Genomic DNA, 18,443 nt, shown 5'->3' with positions numbered 1-18,443 from the left:
GTCAAATTGTTCAAACTCTTGAAGTGCCGCAAACAATTTTCCAAGATCCCATTAGATGTTTTTAAAAGACAGCATATTTTTGGTCGAGAAATCGCTTCATTGTCAATAATATCTATAAGGGGTTATTGACGATTTTTCAGATAGGTTAAACAAATTTTCAGAGCCAAAAGAGGTAACACATTAATTATTTACCAACGATAAAAAAGCAATATATAGAAAATGTATTTCATTTTAAATAGACTATCAGCGCTTAACGTGACATAATTGCAAGTAAAGAGCACCTAGTTTCGACGTGAATTGCATTACGTCGCGGTCAGATCGTCGTGATAAAATCAAAGTGTCTTTTTTTTATAAGTTGTGCATTTTTTTTGCCAATTCTCACATTATTACTATTATTCTGTTATCCATCCCACACACCATCACCACTGACGTTTCCTAATTTCAAAGTTCTTTGCATGTATGTGGTGCACATCGTAATCACGACAGAACTTTGAAATAGTTGACTTCACAATATTTATTACCGACGTTATGATGTGGATTGTATCATATCGAAACGTGGGCAATAAAAATCAGATATACAGGGTGTCCCATAAGCAGTGGATCAACGGATTACAGGGGGTAGTGAGACTTATAATCTAACAAAAATACTAATTCATAGTTCTAGGTCTTGTAGTTATTAGGTTATGCTTTGTTTTTAAAATGTGGTGAAAATATCGTTCATGTAAGCTAAATATTAAATTTTACCACATTTGTTTTATTTTATTATATTGTTGTTTTTTGTTCAAAGTAGTTAAGAATACATAAGTCTTCTTAATTAAAATGTTGTTCTAGCATATCGAAACATAAACACATAAACAACAAGAAAATTAGAACATACACTAGATGCAATCTTTACGTTTAAAAGTTTTCTAACTGAAATTTGAACAAAGCTGGCCAGCGGCAGACACAATGCTATAATTTTATTACGCATTATCGGATAAACAACTGCATCAATTAACATGATGTGAAAAGTAAACATTATCTGCATGAAATTTATATTTTGATTTAACAGTTTGTTTTCATAAAAAAATTTAAAGTATATATCAAACCTGTATCCAAAGTTAGTTTTGTAAAATTTGTATTACTTTTAACATAAACATCATTTTTATGGCTGACAAATTAAACTTTGATATATAGGCTGTTTTATAAAGCTAAAAATAATGAATATTTTTGCTACAGATTTTATTCGTTTATTTCAAATTGTTCAGGCAGTGCACACTATATTTATATTGAATTGTTGTAAATTTATATGTATGTACATTCAAATAATTGTAAATATTTTTATGGTTCGCATTTACACGGAAATGAATTTACACCGAAAATTAAATTTCTATTTTCAATATAAATAATGGTTTTATTTATAAAAATCGATTCTTCGATTAATTTGTCTCAAATCACATGCCTATCGCCAAAGAGCAATTGTCAAGGTTATGCTTTTGGCCCGTTCGCGATGACTTTTTTTTATTTGTTTCATATTGTCTTTGATTGTTTGACTGACTGCGGATAAAATTAATGTGGATAAACAAAACATAGCAAGAAATTTAACTATTTATTAAAGAAATTATACATTTATAATATAAAATTATGTACTAACAATAACCTATTGAGATACATGACGATCTCTGCAATTTTTGTAGAATTAATCTTTGGTGTAATTTTGAGAAGTCAAGTTCCAATGGTTTGAATCGTTATATGTGATTCTGTACTCTATTTATGCGTTTATTATTAATATTTCATTTTACTATATAAATTGATAATAAAAACAAGAATGCCTCAAGACGAAGAATATCTTACTGGAAGTAACAGGAATACCAATACAATGACAATCAGCGAGTTGCCCGGAAAACCATTTGGTATAGTTTTGGAATTTGCTATATTTTTGATTATGATGGGATTAACGCTATCAGGTAATTAGATTTATTTTATATTATCTAAGGCATAGACACAACTACATTGCTGATAACAAGATAAAATATAGCCTATATTATTCAGGTGTATTGTTACTAAGTATTTTTTTAGAAAATGTATTCTTGTCTTGTTGATTGACTTTATTCTGATTCATTATTAGGTCATTTCTTAATTTTATGTCAGTGGCAAACAAACAACATATTGTTTACTGTAATGTAAAGGGGATAGTGACATTTTGTAGTGTTTTTTGAAACTATTCTTAAGAATGATAGGACAAATCATTGGACACTGATCAGAGGATTATCTTTATTATATTTAATACTTAGCTGTAAATAAAGTAACTGGAATTAAAATAAAAAAAAACTCTATTTTTTTTAAGCTGATAAGAGTTCCAGTAAAGATCCAAAAATTGCTCCCTACATAAAATATTTAAACAAGTTTTACTTCTATATAAAATTAGTTTAAAAAAAGTCTAGTGCTTTGCTCTATTAAAACAAAGCTTTATGCTTTTTATGACTTTTCACCATGTATGCCCCGTCATTGAATGGGTTCCTTCCTTTCCCGTGGGTGTCATAAGAGGTGAATAAGGGAAGGTGAGGGATGGGCAGCAGAGTCCCTCTTAAAACATCTCTGAAAGCCTAACTGCAGTTGCCAACCTGCCTACCAAGCATGGTAACTACTGGCAAATCTCCCCCTATGGGGAAGGCTTATATCCTGCAGTGGTCACTTAATGGCTGAATTAATAATGATAATAATAATATTTTATGCCTGATCAACAATTAATGCTCTATAAATCACAAACCCAGCCCTACATGGACTATACATATGGGCTGGAGCACCTAGATACCACCTTGAACCCTCTCACTGCAACAATGACTTTGGGGAATTGTTGATGATTCCAGGCTTACAAGCCGTATCGAACTCTTAAGTCAGGAGAGATTTTGCCTCACTCTGTGTGTTCTGTAGGCTATGGTAACTGCATACCATCAGGTTGGCCATATGCTTGTTTGCCACCACAGTGATATAAAAAAAAAAACACAAACTTATAAGGAAAATAATTGTATTAAAATTGACTTTAGTATTAGTAAAATTAACAAAAAATATTAAAATTACTTTAGAATCAGTGAATATATTGTATCTCAAGCAAAAATGACAGTGAAATTGAAAAATTCCACTTTCATAAAATTGATTGAAAACTAGCTTAATATTATTATTTACTTGCATTTCTGTTGATGCCCTAGATTACTTGCAATTTCCAATCAATTTAATTTCCAATTTTGAACCAATTTTATTAATTCTTTTTGCAGTCATCTTTGCTTTTATGTTGGCCCCATATTGTTTTAAAAGTATTTAAATGATTATGTTATTCTTAAAACTTATGTTCATTTCCTAATGACAAACATAGTAAGTTCATAAAATCTCTGTTATATATATAAACATACTTAAATAATAAAATTATAAATGTCTAATATATTAAATACATATAAATGTATAGATGTAGAATATAATATGTATTAACATGAGAAGTATCTTTTCAGGAACAGCTATAAGGAATGTGCTTCTGTATCGGACATGTGTGCACTCACTACACCATGATATGGATGAATGTCGTGGATTTCTTTCACCAGTCAAAACTAATGACACAAATGATTTAGAAGAAGAAGTGCAGAAGTATGTAACATATGTATCCACTGTGATTACTGTCATAGAATCCTTGGGCCCTGCTTTTTTATCATTATTTCTTGGAGTTTGGTCTGACACACATGGACGGAAACCTTTGATAGTATGGCCATTGTTTGGTAAGTTTAAATTGTGTTTATATATAAAATAAATAGTAAAATATATAATTAAAAGTATATAAATGTGTATTATCTAAAATGTTGGATTTATTTAAGTATTATTTAACTATAGCTAATAAGGCAAAAATTCAATATTGTTCATGATGCCATATTGCATGAATATGTGTAATAATATAGGTACCTATGGTATCTTGGACTCAAATACTTATATTTGTAAAATAATGCCCAACAGAGGCACAGAATAAAATGATAGAGTGATGTGTCCATAAAACCTGAACCTATCTAATTTTTGGTAATGGGTGATAATGAAAAGGTAACCCCTCCTGCGCTATCGGCATATGCTGGCGGGGCACCAGTGAAGAATGGTAGATGAGAATGAAACAGGTCAGTTGGTCCATGTGATAAATTCCACAAGAATTAACCACGATAGTTTCCAGGAGGTACCGCGTGGAGGTTGATTTAATAGGGTGTATTGCTAGTAATGAGGAAATTAGACCCCATTACTAACAATCTCATCCCCCCTCATCTAAACGCTTAGGAGGATAGAGTTGAAATATTAGTATTTAATATATATATCTAGTTATCACTAATACGACATTCTTATACAGTAATTACGTGGCACCTACCTATTTCAATCGTTTTTTAAGAGTACGTTTTTGGTGAATTAATTATATAAATATTTAATCATTTGATAAATTGTGTGATCCATTTCTATACAATAAGCCAGTGTATCGAGGAGCTGGTTTGATTCTTAGCCATTTGATTTTTCTCCAACACTCTAACTCTGTATGTATTCGTAAATTGAAAATCGGAAATGTAAAAAACTTTGGCTCCTGTCCAGTTAGAGAAATACACTGTAAAAAGTGATTAATGTTTCTATAGAACCAAATAAACAGCTGCATGATTTCGTTCTTAGTTGTGCATGGTTTGGCTAGTAATGACTGGCAGAAAATAGATGGTATATTTATTGTAAATTCGAGATTTTTTCATAAAACTATGTATAGATTGCTGTCTGATAGTTGTATGAAATCATTTACAACAATATTGAGATGGCAACGATAATGGTTCAATTAGCATTCAAGATGTCCTCTTCGTAAAATGAAGATGTGTAGCTACAATAAAACAAATTATTAAACAAGAATTATTTGAACCAAGTCAATAAATAATAATACATTTTGGGGAATGTTATACATGAGGGGTACTAATAACGTTACAGTGTATATTGTGATGTCCACATATTCCATGTCCGTAGGTAATGGCTACCAAGATTTTTTAGACGTTTTTAGTGATGATGATCAGCCGTTAACTGTTCACTGATGAACATAGCCTCCTCCATAAGGGGGGTTTTGCCAGTAGTTGCCATGCTTGGCAGGCGGGTTTGTAACAGTTAGCTTTTGGAGATGTTTTAAGAGAGACGCTGCTGTGCATCCTTAGACTATTAAGTTCCCTTAGTCGCTTCTTACGACACTCATGGGATAGGAAGGGTTGATTTATTCTATGACGGGACCACACGATCGATTTTTAGTGATATGTCTTAAAAAATTTATCACATTGAATTTGGGTTTGTGATATTTGTATCGTTGGTAATTTTAGGTATATCAATATCCTCAATGCTGACTGTCATCTTTAGTATTATGGGCAATCTGGGTCCTTGGTGGCTCGTTGTAACCAGCATACCATTTTCTGTGACGGGAGGCATCCGTGTATTAATAACTGGAATATATTGTTATTTGAGCGACGTCACTACAACCGGAATGAGATCTTTTAGGTATAATATCGACTTTATGTGAAAATAATTTAATTTGCCTTAGTGCTTTGATATGTGCATTGATTTATATGTTATGTTGTTCTTAGTACAGCTTAATTTACCCTTAAATTCCTTAACCATTTGTTCAGTGGGAGGTTAGCCGTTTTATACATACAGACAATTTTTTTTCACACTTTATTTATTTACTCATTCTCTATCTTTTTCAGTAAGATTTTATAAAAATATTTTATTGTACTTACTTACATAGATAAATTTGCATAAACGTGAGGTTTAACTCCTGTGAATGCAGACTAAATAACATTAATTAATATACACTAGCTTTTAGCGCGGTTTAGCCTGTGTCAATTTGGTTACTAATGTATAATACTATTTCTCAGCTTATAAACAACATAGTTAATCCTATGATTAATTCCGCTTTGTTAGAGTAGGGCTCAAATAATTAGGAAATACGTATAACTTGTAATGTAAAAATGTGGAGAGGATAAATTTGACAAATATGGAAAGGTAATATTTTGCAAAAATGTTAAATAAATAAATATGAGCTGATAAATAAATTACGTGAGCTTGTGAAATTTATCATCTAGCATCATTTAGCTACAAATTTTTTAAGTTGCATACGTAATTTCGTGTAATTATGTATTGGTTAGAGACTTATAATAATTTATTTATTAAACTTTTATATATTCGTAGTTACTGATATAGTACTTACTAACATATTTTATAAATGTTATACTCGTACAAATGGTGTACTTCAACATTTAATCGTTATCCGCACACGTCTTTACTCACATGTGATAATGTATCTAATAAATATCAAATTTGTACAATAAGTTCATTTTTGAATATTTTTTAACTTAAATTTTTTATTGCCCCATAAAAAAATCAGTTTTAGTTTCAAAGGATTTTGTATTTTTTTTTAATAGAAACTCAAAATTACACCAAATGAATACCAATATCATTAATGCGGCAGTGATCTGAGATACCGAGATATTGATCTTTACGTGTCGGCATTGACCAGTGCGGATTTTTTCAGTGGATGAAGATTGAATGGTGCACGCATTTGTACTAATATATAATGGCAGGGCAGTAGAGGACAACTGAATGATGATGATGAAATTAGTATAATGATGGACCACATCGTGGCCAAATTCAGTAGAAATTAATTAATCACGGTGGTTTCTAAGGAGGGCTGCGTGGAGGTCCACTTGAAAAGATTTATTGCTAGCAATTCACATATCTATTATTAACAATCCATCGCTCCCATGTATAGTACGTAGGGGGTCTAGGTGCTTCCTCTAAGTAGGTACCATCAAATAAAATATTACCAAATCTATAATGGTTATATTATCATTTTTAGGTCAGGCGATGACGGGAATTTTGATTGTTGTATATGCTATGTTGGATAATTTGGGCCCATGGTGGTATACTTTGGCTGTAATACCGCTATCATTGTCTGGAGCATTTACCGTGTTGTTTACCGGGGCTATGTGTTACATAAGTGACGTCACTATAACTCAGAACACGTCTCTTAGGTAATGATACAAGCGTTATCCAGTACAAACGCTATTAGGAGACAGACAGAAGTTCACAAAATTATCTTGCTCTCGAGTCAGAGAATAATAACTAAAATATTGGTTTTGCACTTTTTTTATGAGAAAAATACCGTGATTAAGTATAATTTGCGAGCTCATAAAAACATATCTACGTAAATAACCGTGATGTAAATTCAAAATAGTATAAATGCAATCACATTCTAATAAAACAACAATCATGCCGATTTTTGTGCTCCATAGATTGATTTGAGAAAATCGGGGAATTTGTAGAGACAACAATTTGGGCGTGTTATGTAATAAAATTTTATTTTATTTACGTCTATCGTACTTAATAAAATAGTACTTGTTCATACTTTTAACGTAATTTATAGACTAAAACTACTTTATTTATATTGTTACCAAAAATAATCATTTTATTTACCTACTTTTACACTAATTACTAGATAATGTAATAGCTGTTTAAAGTAGGTGTGTTAAAGATTGTTGTTTATTTATGATAAGCGCAACCTATCTCAGAATAAGTTAAAATGCTTTTTTTGGACTGCAGTACAGTTGTACCTACTGGTAAAGATACTAAAAAAATCCGTAATTCTCTTTTATACGAATAATACTGGGAATAGCAAACAAATTGGGCCTAGGTATTGGAATACAATAGAACGTCATTGTTGTTTCTTGCCCTGTAAATGAGAAAACTGGCATGGATATCACTCTATACCTACATGTGCTGTTCCCATAGCATCTCCATGTATTCCCGTCATTTCTGTATATACTGAGCTTCTTGTTAGTTAATATAAAAGTAATAATAATATTCTCACGATTATAATAACTAATGGGATAGTCAAATTTATTTTTTCATATGACATAGCATAATGTTTTTATAATTGGGTCTTTTTTATGTTCTAAACAACCCATTAAGTATGGTATTATTATGGTATATTATTTATATGTAGAATCCTAATGACTTTTTGAACTGGATAGTGCTTGTCAATGTTGTTTGTTATTAGGTGCATGTATAGCTTTATGAATTGTATTTTATTTTTGTGTCTGATTAATGTTACTCAATATAATTATTTATGTATATTTATTAGTGAGTCTTTGTCCTTAATCATCGTAAAACGTTTAAATGAATTAACGCAAAATCGCAGACTTGCGAATTGATTTTATTGCGGTAATAAACCGTATTAATGGCAAATAATATGTTTAATTTTTAATTTTACTGAAATTTTTAACTTATGGAATACGCGTCAAATGTTAATAGGATTCTCTTATATTGATTTTCTAACAAATTAGTGATTAATCGATCTACAACAGCACTACTTATCGGTATAAAAACAATGATATTTCTCAAAATTGAGCAAACAATGCACATTACAAAGGTCCATTATAATCGGTAATTTCATGATACCGGATTTTTTAAGATAAATTTTGCACTTTTCTAAATTTTTTTCTTCTAATGCCTTGTCCTGCTGTAACTACTTATTTTTTAAAAAATACAATTCAGGACGAAACTGTCCTATGGCAAAGTGATTCTTGGATTGGAAGAATTTATTTCTCTATTCGAAACATTTCTTAACTTGAATGTGATTTTGTAATAGTACTTATACAGTGTAGATCCTTTTTTTAATATACTTAGTATATATATAATAATGTTTAAAGAGGGCAGAAAGGTAATCATGATAATAATTAGTAATTTTAAATATAGCTGAAATATCTTAATACAGCGATACAATAGATTACTCAATAGTTACTTTGACGTTATCTTAACATTGCTGCTGCGTAACCGATAGGTTCGCTGTAACAAAGAAAAGTGAGATAGCGTTGATAAATGGATTAATCAACGCAGTACATGTCATATTAGCAATGTTAACAAACTTTCTAGATAGATGTTTTTAACTTCGTAATTTTAGCAACTGATCCTACAGAAAAAGACTAAATAATGTGAAAAATGAAGTCTTTAAACAAGAATAGAAAAACAGATTATTCTACTTATAATCAAATGAGCAACTTTTTTTTTATATAAAAATGGCTCTCGTACACTAGTTTTATAATTAAGTTAGCAAGTATTTTGGGAAATCTATTTTTTTGCGAACTTGCTTAGGTACGAGTAGGACTTCTAATTTACCATGGACTCGATTAAAAGAATAGACTGCGGCATGTTATGCGTTATTTATTTAAACATTTTATTCGTATATTACATATATATATATATATATATATATATATACACATCGTACGTACAAATGTATATACAGTAATTGTAATAGTAATATGTAAACATTATATTTTTTTATTACAGAATGACAATGATGGAGATAGCAGTGTCAGCGGGTAGCGTGGTTGGTTCTCTAATTTCGTCGTATGTACTAAAAGCAGTGGGAAACGTATACCTATTGCTCATAGCGGCTACATTGTTTGTTATAGCTTATGCTGTTACAAATATACAATTACAAGAATCATTGACTGGAGCTGTACAGGTGAGAATAATACTTTTTATTTTTTATTTTCCTGAACCAAGCGCCGTTTAGTCTCAAACTGAGTAAATGTGCTATGTGTACTAGACAAATGTTAAACGTATTTAAATATTTTTTAGATAGAAAACAATTAGGCTAATACAAATAGATATATTCATAAATACAAATGTAGTAAAGTACTGCTTGCATCATCGGAGTATTAATTACAACAAATGGTGACTGTAATTAATGAAGCGTATGCAAGAAAAGGCATGAAAATAAATACGAAAAAGACAAATGTAACGGTTTTTATGAGGAATGCAAGTTTAATGGCGTGCCAGATAATGATAAGAGATGAAATAGTGGAGCAATTGAGCGAGTTTCTATATTTGGCTTCATTGTTTACAAGGGATGGAAAGTGTGTGAGAGATATTGAAAAGAGCGTGAATGCGGAAAATAGTGTTAACGGTGCAATGCTCTAAATTATGGCCAATAAAAACGTATCGAGTAAAGCTTGCCTTGCCATAATTCAGGGAGTACTGACGTTAACACTTATGTATGGAAGCGAATCGTGGGTATGGCAGAAGAAACAAGAAATTAAGATAAAATGCTGTAGAGATGAGACCTTTGAGAAGTATGTATAGTATTAAGTCATTGTGGCTAACGGGGTTTATATTTTTTTTTTTTTTTTTTTTTTTTTTTTTTTTTTTTTTTATAGAACTTAGAATGGCAAACAAGCTGACGGCCCACCTGATGGAAAGTGGTAACCGCCGCCCATAGACACGAGCAGTACCATGGACATAACAGAGTATACTGTTTCGCCCATGATACCCCCCATGCGTTGCCATTCCTGAGGACTCAGGTGTTATTCCTCTGTACCCAGTAAATTCACGCCATATCCCACCCTTCAAACCGAAACACAGCCATGCAAACACAACTGCTTCACGGTTGAAACACGAATGGGACAGAGGTACCCAAGCAATCGACTTTTGTACAAAGTCTCCCTCTGGTATCTTATAATGATACCTAATTGTCAGTGCATAGTGATTTTTTTCGATTGTGTATGTCATTATTGCTATGTTGCGATCACATTATGGTAAACAAACCAATTTTAAACACTATGGAAAAGTATCTAATAGGTTCGTTTATATTTCGTATTCGTTTCGTGGTAATCGTCTCGTTTAAATTTATGTCAAGACCATTACAATCTCGCTGTATTTCATGCTAAACTATTATAGTAATTACGTGTTTTAATAAGGCAATGTTTACTTATCTCATTATTTCTTGTTAACTTGTGAAAAATTAGGTCTTGATAGGCATTGCCAATATCTATATATCCTGATACATATTATTTCGAATAACATAATCGAATGGACATTGTTAAGTATTATTTTTATATACGCGTATATATATGTACGTCAACAAAGATTGTGGCATCCTGGGCGTCCATAATATTGTGTGTTTATGACTCAACGTGATAACCTCCTCTTTTGTGTTTCGTCTACATAATTTGGTATAGGTATAATAAATTCATAATAATGAGACTGAAATTATACTTTCGTGATTTTCCACGGATGGTTTATGTTATTTCTGTTGACTGGCAACATATTGTATTCTTTTTTTAAATGTGCCCAAATTTTAGTTATTTTACAGAAACGAAAAAAATTTTTTGTTTAATAAATTGAGTATAAATATTTGAGACGAAGAAGAAATACTTTTTATTTCAGGTCACGTGGACGAAATCGTAGATAAAAACTAAAAAATGCCTCTGCCCTTATGTAGATATTTTTCTTCATCCACTTTCACGATTTATTTAAACTCTAACGCACTAGTTGACGAAAACTTTATAGCTAGTGAGCAGCCAGATATCTCAATTCGCTATGCATAAAAGACTATGCATTACACTAATACAGTAAAAATATATGAATTAAATAAATATTTGTTGATAAATCACAAAGTATTGATAATGTGATCTGTATCATGTAATATTGATAATTAATACACAGGTACTATCTATATATTGTAGTTATTTGTATTGTTGTATCTATCTATTGTTACTTACGTATCTATATGTTTAAGTAGGCATTAATATAAAATGAATGTCTTTTACTGTTTACATAAATGACGTTAGACAATAACATTAAATTCTTTTATAACTAATACTGATAGTGAATTGAATTACTATACTTTCTATTATAACATAAATTGTTGTTATAAAATTTATTTAAATTTTACATAAACATCCCGGATAAATGAAGAAATATGTTTTAAGAATTATATTTCATATGACAGTAATTGTTTGTACTTATATTTGATGTATGTAACTACTCCCTTAGTACCCTATTTCAATTATCTCTATGCACTATTATAAACGGTTATCATAAGTATAACAATCATATTAATTTAACACGTTTTCAATAATGCTCCACACAACGAACACACACATACACACACATATAATACTTACTTAGAAATAATTATGAAATTCTGCCATCGATACATGGCAGGTGGATTTCATTGTACTAAATTCTATTTTTTATTTCCAGGGTACGCTATCATCAGTATTTGATTATTTATTAATTAAAGAAATGATAACAGAATGCTTCAAACGGCGTCCAAATAACTTAAGGACCCAGCTCTTACTATTGACATTCGCGAATAGTCTTAATGTGTTCATTATGTACGGAATGTCAGGAATAGAATATATGTACACCAGAGAGAAACTCCACTGGGCATTAGAAGACTTCACCCAGTTTTCAGCTGCAAGCGTTTTGATCTCATTCCTGGGTTCTTTCGTTGGTGTTACAGTTATACAGAAATACTTACGGGTCAACGATTTGGCATTCTCAATAATATCTTTTTTGTCGTCAGCTGGTGAATACATAGTTAAAGCCTTTGCTGTATTATCGTGGCACATGTATCTTAGTAAGTATCCTACTAATGTAATAAATGTGAAAGTTTGTAATGATGGATGGATGGATGGATGTTTGTTACTCTTTCATGCAAAAACTACTGAACGGTTTTGAATGAAATCTCTTTACCACCCTCTCTATTTTTTAAGATTATGTACCTAAATTAAATTTGGTATAAAATTGGTTTAAAAACGGGAATCTTAACTTACCACAACATATATGTATTGATTCACATGGGAAAAACCGCGGGATATAGTTAGTAATTAATATTTTACTTGAAACAAATTTATGTAATAAATACATTTTAGGAAAATTTTACTTATGGAATAAAAACGGGAGACCAGAAAAACCATAATAGGTTTACGTACAGAAAAAGGTCAGTATAATGAGCTCGAAATCAATTGGAGGCTTTGCACAATAGTCCTCAGCATGTGCACCGCTTGTGTTTTTGCCGCTAAGAAATAGAACTATGTTTGCATATATCTACTTATATATAGACAGTCACTGACTTGAAGAGACAAAATAGATAGATACTCTTTATTGTTTCCTCCAAAAGATAAGAGAAGCGGAATTAAACAAAATAATTTTAATCAACCAAAGATATGTATTTCCGCAAAATAACACCTAGTAAACCATCAGTAAAGTATAGTCAGCATCAGATAAGGATATTAGTAATGATAAATTTATATTAATATAATTTGAGGTACTTGGGGTGACTGAGTACGTGGTTGTTATCTTACTAAAGCGATATTGCTTTTTGTCTCATTTCTCATTTTATCTAGTGGCTAACTACTTGTAAATCAAATAAAAGAACCAATGTTTTTCGAATACAACGATAATTTTGTAATTATTTATATTTGATTTACTCATGTAGGTATTAACATGGGGTTTACCCGACAAGTTTTGATTTGATAGGAGTCCATATTCATGGGTGCGGTTTATAGCTGGCTTGCAATGACTATAATGTTTGACTTATAATTGTTATTATTCAACAATATATTTTTTCTATTTTTATCATGGATTATAAGGAACCAAGTAACAACTGGGGGAACAATCCAGAATAGAGCAGGCCCAATTAAAAATTAATCTATACTTATAATAAACCTGTAGAGAGGTCAATTCTATACATGAAATATATTTCTAAAATAACTATCAGGGGGTGATTAGTGATCGATACTGATGCCAAAAATACAATAAGTAAAATTTTTATCTGTCTGTTCGTTATAGAAACAAAAACTACTCGACGGATTTTAACGAAATTTGGTACAATTATTCTTCATATTCCTGGTCAGGTTATAGTACTTATTCTTATAGTTATAAGAAGAATATTCTTATGGTTATAGTACTATTATAGTACTTTTCATCACGCTACGATCAATAGGAGCAGAACAGTGAGGGGAAATGTTGGGAAAACGGGAGAAGTTACTCCATTTTTAAGCTTCCATCGCGTGTGCAGCCTTAATGGCCACTTTTTAAAATGTAAAAATGTCCTCCCGTGCAAAGCCAGGACGGGTCGCTAGTGTTTACTAAATTGGTCCAATTGGGAATCAAACTCGCGTCATCATTTACACAAAGCGACGTGCCGACATCTGTTATGGAGATTGTTGTGTTTATTATTATTATTTTTTATTACAGGTGCAGGAGTGACTGTTTTCGGCAGTTTGTCATCTCCCCTAATAAGGTCCTACCTAACGAAGATACTGCCTGTGGAAGACATAGCAAAGGTGTTCGCCCTTATGTGCGCCATTGAGGGCATATACCCTTTAATAGCTCCTGTGATATTCAATACTTTATACAATGTGACGCTGACCACGTTCCCTGGTGCTGTTTGTTTGCTGACAAGTGCCATTAATGTGTCTTGCATCGTTATGTTACTGTAAGTATCAATAGTGAGTACTCAGAATCATAATACGAGGGGAACACAACAACGTAATACGCCAGATAGTTTATCAGTTTGTTTCACAGAAACAGCCACATTTTCCTGATATAATTTAATATGGACTAAAACGAGATATGCACCTATCGAGTACAAAAATAAAATCGGTTCGTAATTATAGATTACTAGCGACCCGCCCTGACTTTGCACGGGTGCACATTACATGACATTAGACATCTCTAAAATGATCAGTGTTTCTCTACTATATTATGCATATATTGTATTATAAATATAAACCTTCTTCTTGAATCATTTTATCTATTAAAAAAAAAAAACCGCATCAAAATCCGTCGCGTAGTTTTAAAGATCTAAGCATACATAAGGACAGACATATCCGAAGCGACTTTGTTTTATACTATGTAGTGATGATATAACGTAAAAAGTACGGGTTGCCAGAAGTTAATATGAAGCAGCTTACATAAGACAGTAGAAGTCTGTTAAATAACATGTTAAACTTTTCAGAATTTTCCAAAGATACAAGTGAAATTCTGCTCGCATCGAATGTTATAAAAGAAAAATGTATTTTGTTTTGTATGCCATGTAATTGATTGAATTTTTTATTATATTTGTGTTTATTTGCACGTCTTTTACATTTGTTTCTATAGTACTTTTTATTTGTTACAGGTTTGTTGCATTCTTTAGATGGAAAACACATACTACCCCTTATCAGACAATATCAGTCAATTCTAACGATGACAATGAGGCTGAGTAGTTGCGTAATAGACTTCGTTTCATATTATAGGTACTTACGGCATGAACGTTCTGTTCATGCCATCTTCATACCATAATATTTAAGAATGTTATTAATGGCTTAAAAATATAAAGTTGACTAATTTTTTTTATATATATTTATAGATACATTTTAGCGGATATAATTTTTTACAAGCAATTTAATGAAAATCGGCCAGGTTTTTAAGCTGATTTATAACCAGTAAATTATTTTTATACAGAGAATTCTAATTAATTTTTGTAGAGAAGTCGCGTTCGATCAATTTTTTCTATCAAATTTATTCACTATAATGAAATTGTTATAGTACAATTTTTTCTATGGACTATGTTTTATTAAAAAGTTAAAAAGCAATATACTTGTAGCAATTTCACGTTACTTTATATGAATTTTGTGAAACCTATTTTAGTACATTAAACCTAGTTTGTTTAATATAACCTTCACATAGTTAATTTTAAACTTTCGCGTTTTAGACACATTTTGAATATACTATCGGAATATAATAAAAGTCCCCATAGTGTATTTAACATAATTTTCACATATCACGATTTTGTTATGATTTACAATTTCTAAGTCACGGTTTTGTATATATTTTAGGATTAGTGTATCATTGTATATAATGTTATGTAAGTGAAAGATAAAGCTCAATATGTTCGAAAATATTGAACGTTGAAAATACAGAACTTTTTGTGTTCCGAAAAGAAAGGATGGAAACTTTGTTTCTTTCTATCTTCATAGTTTTTTAAACAAAAATAGCTGAAATGTTTGTGTATTTAAATCAAATTAATTATACTTTATAATAAAAGTTATTATATAAAGTTATATAATTCATGTTACTTTTTGTTATTCATGATATTTTAATACGGTATCCCCATCTGCTTTGCACTTTACAAGAGAAATGGATAAGGCTACAGTCAGTAGGCTTTATTAATAAATGAAGTTTTGTACGTAATTTTTTTAATGATCTCAGCAATTTTTTTTTTATCTTTTATAAATTATACATACATAACCCAGCCTTTAGGATTTCTCAATAAGTAAGATTAAAATAATACCTTCCAACAACTCGATCCGATGGGATTCCAACCCACATCTCTTCTATCCAAGCTGAGTGTATTGTGGTTGAAAGGCCTTACCGACTGATAGTATATAGATTATAGTCATGAATATATTTTTTATTTAAATAAATAATACACTGTGTATTAATGTTTAAATAAATAAAATTTTGAACGATTTAATATTAACTAAAAGACCGGAATAATAATAGATATGTAAGTCTGTATTTGTATGTATTTGCACTCCGTGTATTTTTTATGTGTTACTATTTATCTACAAAAAATCATATCTGAACGAATCTTTTTCTGGATGTTTACTCGTTTACTAGATATTAATTCAGAACTGACATAGCGAACAATTGTTAAAATTGGAAAATTTTTGAAATATTTTCGGTATGTTATATGTTAGATATTGAATCGGTGCCTATATATGTATAATAAATGTGACTTACGGCTTTAATATTATTGTATTGCAATATTAGATATAATTATATGGGTTTTTAATAGACTTAGCTTTAATTATACAAGTGAGGCAAATGTAGATACAGAACTACAGAAGTAGGAAGACGGAATTTGATTTGTGTGCTATTAACAATATTTTTATGTATAGAAATGAAATAGTAATCTAGTCCTACTATTCTCAACTTACATTTATGGTTCGGAGTATCAATGAGAAATAGGATAAAACACATCGACGTATCCACTAGGAATTGCTCACAATGGTTTTCACGGAGTACCCATTAATATCGACTAGCAATGGAGCCGTTATACAATAATTAACCGTTAACAGCAATAAACCATCGGCCCAAAATGAAACTGCGCGGTGGCGGGTCGACCTCGAATCGTATACGACACAACCAGCGCTAGACATTATCCAGACAGTACATTCATTGTTATGGCCATTATATACTTTTGTGATTCATGTAACCAATTTTGAAGGCAAGAGGCAAGATTTTCAGTATATAAATAGTATTTTTTTAATCCACACTTATTCTCCATGGGTGTTCGAAATTTGGTGACCCCAGAGCCGTCTCTAAAAATTCCGCTTGCTTATCCTACTTCTGTAGGTTGAGGTTTAAAATATATAGTTGATATACTGTGATTTTATTAAAATGTGATACATAAATAAAAATATTAAATTATATGCAGTTTTTGTTTCGAATGATTTATATATTGTTTTTTTTTTTAAATGGTGACAATAAAATGGCCCCGTTAATACCCTCATCTGTGCTTTTGGGGTACTAGTGAATGATGATAGACGAGGATGAAGTCAAGTCAATTGGTCTATCATCATAAAATTTCTGGGAACTATCCACGATGGTTTTCAGGCTACATCACGTGGAATCGACCTTGCAGGATGGGTATATTGCTAGCAATAAAGACTGACCTCCCCATTCTCTCCATCACATCCTTTTTTTCCTTCTATTTCTCGTTTTAATTATAATTTATCTGGCCTTTGTGTTGACGATTTCATGTTTTACAAGACAATATTTTGGAAATAAGTTACAAGTGAGTTTACATTTGCAAATTTATCGTTACATGCATAAGTATCGCAAGTTAACTAGCTATATGTAATAAAAATCGAAACGGTATTGTGCGACTGGCGATTTTTAGAGTTTACTTCTAAAGGAAAATAAAATCCTTATAAAAAGAAAAAAAACTGGATGAATTTGTACGGAACCCTCGTGCGAGTTCAACTCGTACTTGACCGGTTTTTTTTAGTAGATATTAATGGAATGTCAACCCTGCTCGTGTTTTTTTTTAATCTCCGCCTTCGCTAACAGTACACGCTGGCGGGGTACCACTAAATGATGATAGGTGAAAATGAAAACAATTGACCTGCGTTTTCATTAGTCCCTCGTGATGAATACACTTGGAATTCAACTCGACGGTTTTCAGGGGGACCACGTAAAGGTCGACCTGACAGGGTATGTTGCTAGCAATGCGAGTGTAAGTCTACTAACAATCCCTCCCCCCTACCCTGCTTTTGCTACCGGCATCCATTCGTTAGAGGGATTCCATAGAGGAATGATAAATATAGAGGGAAATTGGGTCAGTTGAGCCTCTAAACGAGGCAGAATTGACAGAAAAAAAAGCCATTTCGTATTCTCATCCCTGAATAGTGGCAAATTCAAAAGTCGTCCAATCATAAATTGATTCGTTTTTGTATAATGTATTTCCTATTTTACTTAATTTATTAATTTTAATATAGTTAAATGATTTTTAAATATTAAAATTAGTAGAAAAAAGGACCGTTAGTGTTTTTTTAGGGCGATAAATAATTATAATTATTTATCGC

The 18,443-nt window shown here is 31.2% G+C and overlaps 1 protein-coding gene across 3 annotated transcripts; it reads left to right on the top strand.

The window, feature by feature from the left end:
• Window positions 1-1,467: 1,467 nt before the first annotated feature.
• Window positions 1,468-17,288, top strand: LOC113521676 (proton-coupled folate transporter-like). Of its 3 annotated transcripts, none has more exons than XM_026907295.3 (7): window positions 1,468-1,946; window positions 3,486-3,746; window positions 6,872-7,046; window positions 9,364-9,541; window positions 12,064-12,442; window positions 14,065-14,305; window positions 14,990-17,288. In XM_026907295.3, exons 1-7 carry the CDS (start codon window positions 1,808-1,810, stop codon window positions 15,075-15,077), a joined length of 1,461 nt encoding a protein of 486 aa, XP_026763096.1. In that variant the 5' UTR covers window positions 1,468-1,807; the 3' UTR covers window positions 15,078-17,288. The 3 variants fall into 3 exon arrangements, with proteins under 3 accessions (XP_026763096.1, XP_031765661.1, XP_052755783.1); XM_031909801.2 differs by lacking the exon at window positions 6,872-7,046 and adding an exon at window positions 5,340-5,514 and having other exon boundaries at window positions 1,469-1,946; XM_052899823.1 differs by lacking the exons at window positions 1,468-1,946; window positions 6,872-7,046 and adding exons at window positions 2,916-2,937; window positions 5,340-5,514.
• The last annotated feature ends 1,155 nt before the right edge of the window (window positions 17,289-18,443 follow it).

The sequence above is a fragment of the Galleria mellonella genome, unplaced genomic scaffold (assembly GCF_026898425.1).
Source record: "Galleria mellonella isolate WM207_F2 unplaced genomic scaffold, CSIRO_AGI_GalMel_v1 utg63, whole genome shotgun sequence".
Lineage (NCBI taxonomy): Eukaryota > Metazoa > Arthropoda > Insecta > Lepidoptera > Pyralidae > Galleria > Galleria mellonella.
The sequence above is the reverse complement of the archived record's forward strand: the minus strand, read 5'-3'. Positions and strand labels throughout refer to the sequence as shown.

Bases quoted from the DNA above. Each gene is read 5' to 3' on its own strand.
- LOC113521676 (XM_026907295.3), top strand. From the start codon at position 1,808: ATGCCTCAAGACGAAGAATATCTTACTGGAAGTAACAGGAATACCAAT. The intron at 7,047-9,363 runs GTAATGATACAA...TTTTTATTACAG, and splicing joins ACTCAGAACACGTCTCTTAG to AATGACAATGATGGAGATAG. The intron at 12,443-14,064 runs GTAAGTATCCTA...TTTTTATTACAG, and splicing joins ATCGTGGCACATGTATCTTA to GTGCAGGAGTGACTGTTTTC.